This window comes from Engystomops pustulosus, chromosome 1, assembly GCF_040894005.1.
Source record: "Engystomops pustulosus chromosome 1, aEngPut4.maternal, whole genome shotgun sequence".
Classification (NCBI taxonomy): Eukaryota; Metazoa; Chordata; class Amphibia; order Anura; family Leptodactylidae; genus Engystomops; species Engystomops pustulosus.
The window spans coordinates 80,679,083-80,693,364 of NC_092411.1; the positions used below are offsets into that span (position 1 = coordinate 80,679,083).

At 42.0% G+C, this 14,282-nt stretch overlaps 1 protein-coding gene across 1 annotated transcript in view; it reads left to right on the top strand.

The window, feature by feature from the left end:
- Positions 1 to 6,621: 6,621 nt before the first annotated feature.
- Positions 6,622 to 14,282, top strand: part of LOC140076061 (somatomedin-B and thrombospondin type-1 domain-containing protein-like) — a 31,810-nt gene continuing 24,149 nt past the window's right edge. Inside the window, exon 1 of the mRNA XM_072122603.1 lies at positions 6,622 to 7,368. Coding sequence (XP_071978704.1) covers positions 7,122 to 7,368 — 247 coding nt within the window. The 5' untranslated portion in view covers positions 6,622 to 7,121. The remainder of the gene's footprint in view (positions 7,369 to 14,282) is intronic.

A 14,282-nucleotide genomic window follows, 5' to 3' on the forward strand; every position in this document is an offset into this window, starting at 1 on the left:
ATACTAGACAGTCCTCATTCAAATAACATTTTTTTCCACTTATCTACAGCTTTTGTGATGTAGGATAACTGTACCTATTACTGCCATTACCTATGTCGAGCAGTTTTTTTGCTATCCTCATTCTAGTTTTTGTCTCTCTGGCTGTGCTGCTTATTTCTGAAAACTGTAATTTGTGTACACAAGTAATATTATGGAGTGCAGGGGGCCGGGGCAGAGGATGTGATGCTGCTCTGTGCAGTGAGCCTTGTGTCTGTGCAGAAAAAATAGTGAGGTATAATGGCTCCCGTAGCAGCTCCTCCAGTCAAAATTTGCTGAACTTTCTCTGTCTCTTCTCTGCACCTCAAGCTGTGGCATATAGCTTCTTTATCCCCAGCTTCTGCTCTCTATCCTCACAGGAGGGAAGCTAATAATTATCCCACAGTACAGACTACACTTTTCATGTAACTGTTTCACAGCTGATTTCTGCTACTTATTCCAGGTCCAGGCAGTTTCACATGATGAAACCAGCCAGACTATCTAGATCCTGCATGTACACTCTATGCTGATCTCACTTTACTTGTTGGAATTTCATTGCATTTACTGCCAAATTACCTCATGAAAGAACACAAAGCATTGTGGGAATTATAGGCAGGATGGAATCGACTCAACCCTAGGGCAAGAGGAAGAGGTTAGTCTCCGCCCACTTCTCTGCTGCTGGGGAATATTTTAGACAAGTAGCTCCAGTACTGAAATTGCTATAACTCTGGAAAGAATGTGAGAATCAAAATGGGAATGGTATATATTTTTTGTGTGCATTTACATAATTATTGGCATAAATTAGACCACACACCTTTTCCCACAAAGCCAAAACCTCTTTTGTGAGGCCACACCCTTTTTGTCCTACAAGTATCTATAAAATGATCAAAACGCATTGATAAATGTAACAAATTGAAATTCTTGTTCTAACTTATACTTTATCTGATCATAGTAGACATTTACCAAGTATAATGCAATTAGGACTATTTCTACCATGGTCCTGATGAAGTACAAGAAACATAGTTAGGACAGATAAAGAAAAAAAATGGAGAACAGGTTGTGTTCCAGTTTTGTGACTGACTTTGCACAGAAACTGCTTGCACATGTATTTATAAAGTGTCTGCACCTAAAGTGGCGTGCATAGTCAGAGTTTGCTCCACATTTATTACTGACATACATCGGAATCTGGTGCACTCTTCCCTCTCCACAGACTGCACTAGTTTTAATAGATGTGGGCCATTGGATCTAGGTCTGCAAGGCTTTGGAAAATTTACTATGGATCTGATCCTCCCAGCAAACAAATCTTGTGGACTGCACATTCAGTAAATTATATTCACCTATTCTTGTACCTAATCAAGTGAGAGACAATTATCTCAAAAGTAAGCCGGCTTCCATCACACCAGCACCAGGACCCGGAGGAATTCAGCTGTATTCTCCAGCACGCTCCAACACACTTGCAGAATGCGGGAATAGGAAGGAGAGCATGAGTACACAGCGCCCCGAGTCCATAGTGGTAACGTAGCACAGCGGAGGCATTGTGGTAGCAAAAAAAAACAATGCAGGTAATACATAACCTATAAGGATATTACCCAACTGGAATAACCACAAGTGATCTATGAGACAAATGCTAAGCTGGGTGAAACAATCTATCAGAGATAGCAAATATATTGTTTACCAACGATTGGAAGTACTGTAGTAACATGTCCCATATCCTGGTCTGGATGTCAGGTATTCAGTGACTTTTTTTTCCCTTTTTATTTCAGTTTGCATTTTGAATAAACATACAAGCAAATGAGTGGCTCGCAGGCCATTTACCATACACATTTACATATACATTTACAAATCCAACAATGAATACTTAACATGTTGCATTTCCAATTGTAGGACATCAGTTGAGCTCCAGAATATTTCCACTAACTATATCCCACTTAAGTGGTTACAATTCCAGTCATTATATTCTCAAGAAGTGTTCCTACAAAAGTCAGCCCCTTTGTAAATTAAGTATGTGATCTCCCTTTTAATCCCTTTCAGGATAACCCCCACCTATTCAGGGTACCCTTGAGCTGCTCTGTCAGATACCATTGGGTAAGAGTAAAGGGCTTCATGAGTTCTATTCTTTCCTGGGTAGTGAAATATTTTACAATGAACAACCTCCACTTTTTAAAAAGTTTACCCGCCAACTTGGACTTACAGCGTTTTGCTTCCAATCTTTCAATGTAAAGGAGTTTTTTCATCTGCTCAATCACTTCATTTGTTGTTGGAACCCCTGGCTCCAGCCATTGCTGTAACAGTGATCTCTTCGCCACCAGGCACAGCACGTGGAACAGTTTTGGCAGCCAACAGAAATTCTGTATGGTCTCATCATCTTGTTGGGTGTCATAATGGAACAGATATGTCATCGGGTCTAAGGGTATTACCCGCTGCCATAGATCTTAACTTATCCTTCTCATTTGTTCCCAATATGCCCAATATATTCTCACATAGCCATAGGCCATGGAATAGATCTGTGCCTCCGGTCTGGCATTTTGGGCAGACCGTCAACCGTTGAGGGTTGGTCGGGGATGGCGGAAAATTAAAGGCGTATATTGCTCTGTGCTTTATTCTAAAATGCATGTCTCTCCACACCTGATTCACTACTGCTTTACATAGGACTTGCCAGCCCTTAAGGATCTTTTCTGCCATTTCCTCGGCCCCCAGCTGTGTCACCCAGCCTGTAAACATCAAGTCTTCCTTTTCTAATTTCCTTCGCAGTGCCTTATATGCACAGTTTTATCTATTTGGTTTTATTTGGCGACGCCAACTATTTATGTACTGTGCTATCTAGTGTTCAACGCTGCAATACATAGCACTAGTAGCGGTGCAGGTTTCCATGTCAGCCTGAAGCCAACAAAGTGGAATGAGAAGTTTGGCGGAGGTTATGTTTAAAGAGACATAAATATCTGGATAGTTTGTATAATGAAGGCCTGCATACACATAAGAGAAGAGCTGCATTTTTATCATACCTGATCCTTTTCCCCCAAAACATAGGAACAGCCTTCCAATGGAAACTCATGCATACTGACCCAGGCTCAGTGCAAATGTGTCTTAGGGATATGGGAAGAAGACTGATACTGGCTGACAGATATGAAAGGGTTGTCCAGTAATAAAAAATATACCAACCGCACGGGAAGCTACTCCATGGTAAGACACCTCCTCCCCCTCTGCTGCTCTCCTTATGTTTCCTGTTAAGTTGGGAGACAAACTTTGCAAAAAACTAATTGGTACTGCCACAACACTTTTACATATTTTCGTGTATGAACCTGTGTAAAGTATCATAATTTATGGAACAAGCTTTTTCACTGGTACCATGTTGGGAACTATACAACTATTTGATCACATTTTACCACATAAAAGTCACTGGGCTTTTCATGCCACTCAAATATGGTGGCTAAAATTGAAGCTGTCACCAGGGGGCTTTTTCTCTGGTGAACGGTTCCCATAGACACTTTAATGTAGACATGATTTTATAATAGCTATGTGTTCAAGAAATATGCCATCTTAAACTTTCCCTGGCTCCCTGTCAGCATCTTCCTTCAAGTCTCGGGGTTGTTGCATTTTAAGATCTAATTTTAATTCCTTCTGCATCCTGCTCATCCATATTCCGATATTCCGACCCACCCACTCCCACATCCTCCCTCTTCATCCCTCCCCCTCCTGACTTCGGCTCACCACACAAGCAAAACCTGTGCTTGTGGGCAGTGGGCCCTCTATCTATATCATGCTCAGTGAGCATGCATCGCCTCCCTACAGTTTGATACTACTGCCTAGTAACAGAGTAGGGAGCGAACATCATGAGGGGCGAGGGATGAAGAAGGAGGAATATCGATGAGAAGGGTGCCAAGGGAACAACACATCTGCTAATGAGGAGGCGCCCGCTTTTGAAATGCAACAGTCCCGGGACTTCAAGAAAGATGCTGGCAGGGAGCCAGGTGAAGTTTAAAATGGCATGTTTCTTGAACCCATCAACACATAGTGATTTTCAACCATGTCTGTAGTCATGGTGTTTATGGGAACTTGTCACCTGTGGAAAAACAGCCCTCTGGTGACAGGTTCCCTTTAAACCTAGAAGGATGGCTAGTGCAACACTATATAAAACCTGATTTATGAAAGTCACTCCACTACTCCCATATGCATTTCTATGGAAACACATGTGAACAGCACCTGGCGCCTCGCATTTAAACAATTTAAAACCCCGGGTTCTGTTTATGGATCACATGTCTTTCCATGCAAATGCTGCACCCTCGGGCATTTTCATTGAGGCCTAATATGCAGGCTTTCATGCAGTGATTTTCGAGCAGATGATGTTATAGTAGCATTAAATTTAATGTTATTTGAAAAAATATGTTGTGCAAAGCAGAACGAAATTAATGATTAATTCACTTTAATGGTGTATTTTACATGGACATTGCATGAAATCCGCAAGCAAATATTTTATTGATGAAAATTTCTTTCCAGGTTAAAAAGAAAGAGGTTAATAAAACACATGCTGATAATCTTGCAATTCTGCTACATTTGGAAGATAAAAACCTGCTTTTGTGCGGATTTACACATTGTTTTTACGCATTACAGGCTTAAAGGGGTTATCCGGGTGTTAAAAATTACTGAGGGCAGGGCTGGGGTTGGCTATTTAAAAATAATAAACATCTACTTATCTTGTCTGGCGCTGCTGATGTCCCATCTCCTCTGTGCGCCGGCTTGATTCCAGCCCAGCCATGAGTAATTTTTAACACCCGGATAACCCCTTTAATTTGTCTATAACAAAAAGGGTGCAGCCCTTGTTTCTTAAACTCCTTAATGACAGCCATATTGTACTTTCTACGTCAGTGTGTCAGAAGAAGATTGAGGAAAATTGGGTCTTGCTGGTGCCGGGGCTAAGCTGTGTCATCACTGTGACACTGTGCGTGCAACGCGATGTAGAATTTTATCCGGCACACGTCACGTGGTGACCACTGATGCACGGCAACGTGATAATGTCATTTACGCTGCCGTGTGTCTTGTCCTGTAAGGACGCAGGAGTGCTGCTAAAGGTAAATGAGTTTTATTATTTTTAAGTATTCACAGTCCGAAACAAAAATACGTCTTTAGTTTGAGCTGCTTATGTAAAGTAGCCATTATGTGAGGACTGCAGATTACAAGTGGGGCACTAATAAACTAAATATATAACAAGGTGCCCATTACAGGACTATATATAGTAAGGGGCCACTAGATGACTATATACAGTATATAAGGTGACCAATGGAGGACTATATTTAATAAGGGGGGCATTGCCGGACTGTATATAGTAAAGGGGGTCGGTAGAAGACTATATATAATATTCCATAAATAAAGGATACGAGTAGTAGTACTGTACTGTGCTGTGACCATATATCAGGATAGGAGTAGTAGTAGTACTGTGCTGTGCCCATGTATGCAGGATAGGAGTAGAAGTAGTAGTACTGTGCTGTGCCCATATATACAGGATAGGAGTAGTAGTAGTGTGCTGTGCCCATATATACAGGATAGGAGTAGAAGTGTCCTGTGTCCATATAAACAGGGTAGGTGTAGTAGTGTGCTTTGTCCATATATGCAGGGTAGGAGTAGTAGTGAGCTGTGTCCATATATACAGAGCAGGAGTAGTAGTACTGTGCTGTGCCAATATATACAGGATAGGAGTAGCAGTATTGAGCAGTATGGAGTATGGAGCACTATATAGAAGAAAAATAAATGCGCATTATATAGAGAATATTTCTAGGTAGCAATAGGGTGGCCCCCGGCACCCCAGTCCGACCCTGTTTCAGTACACTCAGGAGAAATTGGACATCAAACTTTGCAGAGCATTTCACCATTTTATTCATTACGAAAGTGTCATTTTTTGCCGAAATTAATGTATTTTTCAAAAAAATTCTAAAGTTTCTAAATTGCAGTTCCATTTTGTTTTAACCCATGTGAAACACTTAAAGGGTTAATAGACTTAATAGAAGTTGTTTTATATACTTGAGGGGTGAAGTTTATATAGTAATTTGGGGTTTTACTATTATTTAGGCCTTTGAAAGTCGCTTGAAAGCTGAGTTGTCCCTCAAAATGTAAGTTTGGGAGATTTTCATGAAAATGAGAAAAACGACACCTAACGTTTTAAGCCTCAAAGAATCCTGGAAAAAGGAGAGGACACATAAAACATCATCTCAACATAAAGCAGATATTCCAGAAATGCTAACTTTTTTGGGTAGTTTTACTATCTGCCTGGAAAGCAAACTTTGAAAATGAAGATTTTCTCCAAATTTTCATTTTTTTCAGAATGAAAGACAAAACTTATCGCTTAAATTTTACTACTAACATTAAGTCACCTGGATATGTTAAAGGGTTCCGAAGTTATAACCAATTATCGAAAAAATTTAATCCAAAATGCATCTGGAGACTAGTGACATGTTCCTCACACACTTGTATCAGTCACACACAGTCCGTGGCTCTGGTACAGGCATCTGTGAGGAGCCAATGAGAGGGCAAAGCCGGCACTGGGGGCACCTCCCGCCTCAATCACTTACTAAAGCTACCGGGGCAGAGGCGGCTCCTCCACCATCTGGGCACAGCTGGGGCACGGAGTGTGACTCCCGGGGCAGAGGAGGCTCCTCCACCACCTGGGCACAGCTGGGGCACGGTGTCTGACTCCCGGGGCAGAGGAGGCTCCTCCACCACCTGGGCACAGCTGGGGCACGGAGTGTGTGACTCCCGGGGCAGAGGAGGCTCCTCCACCATCTGGGCACAGCTGGGGCACGGAGTGTGTGACTCCCGGGGCAGAGGAGGCTCCTCCACCACCTGGGCACAGCTGGGGCACGGAGTGTGACTCCCGGGGCAGAGAAGGCTCCTCCTCCACCTGGGCACAGCTGGGGCACGGAGTGTGACTCCTGGGCACAGCTGGGGCACAGTGTCTGACTCCCGGGGCAGAGGAGGCTCCTCCACCACCTGGGCACAGCTGGTGCACGGAGTGTGAGTCCCGGGGCAGAGGCGGCTCGTCCACCACCTGGGCACGGAGTGTGACCTCACATGAGCAGCGGCCACAGGCAGTAGAAGCCATTCACCTGCAGAGTCCTATGCCTGGATGTCCCGGAATGCAGCTGCGGAGCTCTGGGCTGTGGCTTCTGCTGTGCTCGGTGTGGGTTATCCAGGTCCCCGGGGGCCGCTGTATCTGTGCCCGGCGCGGACATCCCAGGTGCTGCCCGGGGAGGAATAATGGCTGCACCGGAGTCACCGGCACCGGGAGCACGTGCTACTGCGACTCGTACTGCCACCGGAGCGCCGACTGCTGCCAGGACTACGCGGGACAGTGCGGGGGCAGCGGTGAGTAGTCATCATGTTCAGGTGCCCAGGCTGAGCTGGGGCTTTACCCTTACCTCATGTGATGTCATCTACCTCCTACAAGGAGGATGTGGTATTCTCTTATAGCTTCATATCCAGCCATGTATAGTAGGAACACAACTACATTGTATAGCGTGACCTCCACCCTCACCCCCACAAGTCTGTACCATGCTTCTCCTCTATCGTGTCACAGATCTTATTAGGGCTGCCAGCTCTGCTGATACCAGGGTAGTAACACACAGGTGGCAATGCTGCAGCAAACTGCTAGAAGGAACAAGTTTTGCACTATAATGATATAGTTATATATGTTATTGTCCACTTGGTTTTTCAGGTAAAATAGCTTCCTGCAACCAAAAGTTATGATTCTCAACTTTGAAAAACTGATGTTTAATTCTGTTTGTCACATTAGATTGGCATCAGTTTGTCATCTGTGTTTGAGAAACTGTAGTATATCAATTATCTGACTTGGACATGCTCTCATTTTTAATGGATTGTTTGCACGGCTGTGGACGTATGCGTTGCGTTGAAAAACCATGTGCCTCTAGTCGTACTCTCCACTAGGCAATCATTGCATGTGGGCATTATATTGCTTTTCTATCCAAGTGTATAGCAGTCTGGATTGACATGTAGCCCTAGTGTGTCTTTCTATCTATTCATCCAACCATTGTTCTAAGGCTACATGCACATGGCGGCCAATATCAATACTGAAAGCCAGCTGCTCCTCTGGGCAGAAGGGGAATGTTTACTGGCGAAATTAAAATATGGGTAACTCTATTCGGGTATTGTACTTATCCTGGGAAACTTTCTTATTTATGGCTAACCCCTTTAAGGTGTAATGTCAGACTTCTGCACAGAAAAGTGACACAAACCCATAATAAGTCATATAGCAAAGCACGGTTGGCAGCACTTCATACACCTCCACGTAACTTCGTTAAAAATGTTCTTTATTAAGGCATCGCATACAAAAAATGGACAGAACAAGATCTACGCGTTTCGACGCAACGGCGTCTTAGTCATGATCATACTAAGACGCCGTTGCGTCGAAACGCGTAGATCTTGTTCTGTCCATTTTTTGTATGCGATGCCTTAATAAACAACATTTTTAACGAAGTTACGTGGAGGTGTATGAAGTGCTGCCAACCGTGCTTTGCTATTTCTATGGCCTTGGAAGTCGAGGGTCCAGGAGCGTGCACCATTCCCCCACCACTTTTGATGGAAAGGAGACTTTATGTGATTGGGTGAGCAGACAGTTTTTTCTTTTTCTACCATAATAAGTCATAGGGTCTTATGTCCATCATATGATGTATCTTGCACTCCAGTTTTTCCATTTACAGGCAGTCCCCGGGTTACATACAAGATAGGGTCTGTAGGTTTGTTCTTAAGTTGAATTTGTATGTAAGTCGGAACTGTATATTTTATCATTGTAATCCCAGCCAGAACTTTTTTGGTCTCTGTGACAATTGGATTTTAAAAATGTTGGGTTATCATAAGAATCAGGATTAACAATAAATTTTCATTACAGACACATGTGATAACTGTTATAGCTGATTATTGTAGTGTAAGGCTAAAGTACAACAAATTACCAATATCCAGTGGTCCGTTTGTAACTAGGGGTCGTATGTAAGTTGAGTGTTCTTAAGTAGGGGACTGCCTGTATTAGAAATGTGAACAAAGCCTTACTTCAACAAAATACCCTTATAATACATTGTATATGGTGCATGCAGATGTTTTTTTTAAATAATTTATATACATTATTAAAACCTGTTCCAGTGTTCTCAAGAGAGTGATGCAGGATCATCCTTCATCTGCAGGATACTTTGTGTGATACAAATGGGATCTCAATGTTTTCCAATGTAGAATTATTGTGTAACTCCATCATGGTCAGAATTATGTGACTCATTGAACTACCATATCAGTCACCAGGGGCATAACTACAGCGGTATCAACCATAGCAGCTGCTATGGGGCCCACAGTGTCAGGGGGACACGGCCTAAGACCTGACATACTAAGGAATGGAGGATGTGCACTATTATATACATATTATGCTGTACATTGTACAGCAGAATCTGTAATAACAGTGCACATCTACCATAGCATCAAATGTCAGGGGAGAGGGAGGGGACAGCATAAGGACAGGACCAGAGATTTCTCAGTATACTTCCCCCATGTGGTCTGCAGCTACTGGGGCAGATCTGTGTAAGTGTATAAATGTGTGTGTATAAGTATAGAAATGTGTGAGAATACAAATATATATATATATTTTCTGAGGGGGTAGGGGGCCCCATTCAGAAGTCTGCTCCTCTCCTAGTTACAGCCCTTTCAGTCACATTGTCCTGATTCATGATTAGATGAAGCTAAGCAAACCCTTCCAGAAAGCCCTACAATGTCATAGATACCAAATACAATATAGTACCTCAACAACAATAAAATTGACTTTATTGTTTATTTTATTGTTGTTGAGACACCCCATTGTCCACAGGCTTGTGGGGGACACTGTTGGTACCATGAGTAGATGAAGCCATGGCTTAAAGCCTAACTCCACTGGAAATAGTGCTTTGAGATAAACCCTTCCCTCTACAGGTGCCATCAGTAATTGAGGAAACTGAGGTATACTGAGGCAGAGCCATCTCATCCACAGTCATGGTTGCTATGATTCTGTGATAAGCAAAATAGTTGTATACAATTTGTAATAAATATTTAATTCTAAATATTCCACATTAATTTGTTGTTTTATACAATGGTTTTGATTTTTATAATAAGAGGACAATTTGTGTCAATGTTTGATAAAATAACTGCATTGCTACCTTAAACGGTTTCGTTCAACTTACCTATATCACCTATATAACTTTTTCTGAAAATGACACTTTACGATTATCCATTTATGTTAATGAAATGATTTGATTTAAAGTACAAATGCAAACAAATGATCTGCATATTAGGGACTTGAGTTCAAGTCCCGGGGTCAACATCTGCAAAGAGTTTGTATGCTCTATCCGTGTTTGCGTGGGTTTCCGCCGGGTCCTCCGTTTCACCCCACACTTCAAAACATACTAGTATGATTAGATTGTGAGCTCCATTGGGGACAAGGACTGATCTGGTAAGCTCTGTGCAGCGCTGCGTAATCTGTGTGCTCTATATAAATAAAGAATTATTATTACCCGGGCAGCATGACCAGCAATCATCAGTATTAAAGGGGCTGTCAGTTGTTACTTTATACAAACTCTAGGGGGGTATGATAGCCTTTTAATGTATCTGTAAAATTTCACTGGTTTTTCAAAATTACGCATGTACGGGGCAGGAATTTGCCATCAATAACTGTGCAAGAATTAGCATTTCTTTCACTACTTCTACTCCAGAAAACTGCTGTAGAATAAGTGATAAATCTCTCCCTAGAAGTTACAGAGAATAATAAAGTCACTAATGGAGGACTGAAAGGTGGGGGTCCCAGATACACAGCAGGCTATTAGAACATTGGCTGAAGTGGTAGCGTATCTTTAAAGAATAGCTCCTGCTATAATTTCAATAATAATATAGTGAATATCCTAAGTATTTGACCAACTTGATATATGATCCAACTGTAGTACAATCTCCCAATCTTGTTGCTCGATCACCTAAATCTGTGCGATTACATAAGCATGCAGGGCTGGATTATTATTGGTTCTGTTGGAGGAACAGCACCAGGTCCTGCAATCTAAACTCTCTCCTGGGACCCCCAGGTGGAGGTTCCAACACCGCCAATGATAATCCATATTTATCACTACCTTTATCAGAGGAAGGCCCTTCTTCTGCTCTGGATCGAGGACTTGCCCACAAGTTCTTGGCCTCTGTGTACCAGGAAAGTGACTTCTCCAGCAGATGGAACTTAGGTGAGGAGAAGAGGGACTGATGGGACAGGAAAGAGGGAAGAGCAGGGAATGCCCTGAATTTTCTGTTACTATCTGCTACTGTTGCACTGTTATTTTGGTGAGAGCTGATGTCCCTTACTGGCTGCCTGACCAGGTTTATCTGCAGGTAAGGCACGTGTTCAATAGTGTGTGTGCATGTAGGGCATGTGTCACTAATGTGTGTATGTATGTATGTAAAGCATGTGTCAGTAATGTGTGAGTATGTATCTAAAGCATGTGTCAGTAATGTTTATGTATGTAGATCATGTTCCACGTATCAGTACAGGGGGGTCATACAGGATCCTATGCACCCACATATCATTACAAGGGGTCATAGAGGATGACTTGCACTCCACATCAGTACAAAGGGGTCATACAGGGACCTCTGCACCCACATATCAATACACTTTTTATTAGTCCCACTGTCAGACATGAACAGGTAATTATCTGATTGCTTGTTCATTATAATTCCCTGCAATACTTACCATATGTATTGCAGTGTTTTATCACTTTATGCAGATGCATAGATGCATAGGATCCTGTCTGTGTGACAATGGAATGATTGTGACATTTAACAGGTTAAACACCTGCTATTGAAGGTCTCTCTGACCACGTGTGTTACACTGGGGTGTCAGCTGATAACAGTAGAAAAAAAGACAAACGAATCCGCTCACTCACATGTAAGTTCCCAGCATAATGGACATCCAACTTCATGTAGCTCCTGGTGCACGGAATAAGGCTGTGCTGTCGGCCAGCCGAGACAAACTAGGCAAAGAAAAAGTAGGTATTCCAGCACTCGCAATGCCTTCATAAAATCAAAAAGTTTTTATTCCATAATGTTTAAAAACGCAAGGTCACATATTGCACAACCATATCCACCAGATCTACGCGTTTCGGACTGTAATATTTAGTCCTTAGTCATGATCTCTGATCCACCAGATCTACGCATTTCGGACTGTAATATTTAGTCCTTAGTCATGATCTCTGTATAAAACCTATACAAATTTGGTATCCACGTGATCGTACCGACCCAAAGAATAAAGTAGACATGTAATTTGGGACGCAGAGTGAAAGCTGTAAAATCCAAGCCCACAAGAAAACGTCGCAAATGTGGTTTTTCATAATTTTCACTGCATTTGGAATTTTTTCCCTGCTTCCCAGTACACGCCATGGAATATTAAATACCATCACTATGAAGTGCAATTTGTTACGCAGAAAATAAGCCACCACACAGCTCTTTATGTGGAAAAATAAAAAAGTTATAGATTTTTGAAGTTGGTGAGTAAAAAATGGAAGTGAAAAAACTAAAAAAGGCCAAGTCGTTAAGGGGTTAATATATATTCTTTATTAATCCAGAGTCATTGTTAGTGTTCTGCTCCAGTGTCTCCAGCAGTATAAGTCATTTTCTCTGGGGTCTCCAGTAACATTAGTTGTCGTTGAATTTGGGCTCTCCATTTTTGTTGTGTCTGCTTCTGGGGATCTACATTATTCACAACACCAAACAAATAAATCCTTTGCCAAAACTGCTAGAAATCCGAAAAATATATCATGAATGTGGAATGTGTAAATAACAATTAAACCAAAAAAGCAAAAATTCCACCTCGTTTTAGTCATATCAAAGTTAAAAATCTATTTTTTTTATAAATACATCTTGAGACAAACCATTTTTACAATTGGACATATTCTCAGAGGCTAGAAACGGCGTGGGTACAAGTCAGAATCTGCTAACATGTAACTTTCAAGTGAGAGAAAATTCATTTAAATGCTGTATACAAATGGGAAGAGAGGAGAGGAGTAATCCAGTAATCCATGCCCATGCATAGATAGAAGATGTTTAAATGTTATAAGTATAACATATAGACCCTTACCCATGAATGGGACCACACACCGACCCCGACGTACGTTTCAGCCGTCAAGCCTTCATCTGGGGATCTTAAGAACAAACCTCCGGACCCTATCTTGTACGTAACCCGGGGACTGCCTGTATGTATATCATAATAATATATATTAAATGGAAAAAGGTTTCTGTAATAGCCCCTTTGGTCAGATGGCTGCCCGAATGTTTCTTCTTCACTGCTGCAGCGCATTATGTCATGTGGCCACAACACAGTTATTCAGTATAGACTACAGTACTTATGACCCGCTCCATGCTGCTGGCACCCCTAATCTGGCCGTGTAAGCATGTACCCTCCACTCCTCTATTTCCTTCCTTTTTGTATCTGGATGGGCTCTTGTTAATACATTCTCTGTCCTGTTGATCAGATTACCGGTACATAGAAAAGCAGGCCGTGCGCACATAGCGCAGGAATAGTTACATTCCTGCACTGGGTAATGCCTGGAACTCTTTGGTGATGTAATGGATGAGTAAGGTCATGGCAGGGCTGTATGTCTTATTACTGCTGGGAAGAATGTGTAGATATAGATCTAAGTGTAAATAGTCCATTATGTTTTATAAGCATTTATGGAGGAATAATGTGGCATAAAATAAGTATGTAAAGCCAACTTATATCTTGTATAAACACAGAGAAAGGCTAAAGATGAACAAAATTTATCATACAGCTAGACATTAATATATACACCTCATTTTAAAACTGTGTATATTAGATGGCTATACACTTTAGACATCTGTGGGTTGACAGCTCTTTTTTGACAGATACCGTGACTGATATATGCATACTTAGCTTGGTTGTGCAGTGTATGTGATGAATAGAAGAGTTGAGAAAGGTGTTGCCACACACCTATTGAAGTGGCTTATCTATATAAGTCACTGTCCAATCATTATATCCTCCAACATCTGCTATGAGTAGAGAGTTTGGGGTTCCCCATACACATTAGATCAGTGGTGGCAAACCTATGGCACAGGTGCCACAGGTGACACTCAGAGCCCTCTCTGTGGGCACACTGGCTATCTCCCCAGCACAAAGTTTGCCATAAAGGATGTATGGCATTCTGCAGCCCCAGTAGACCAGGACATGTCAGTTCAGCACTATTTTCAATACATGGCCTGTGTTG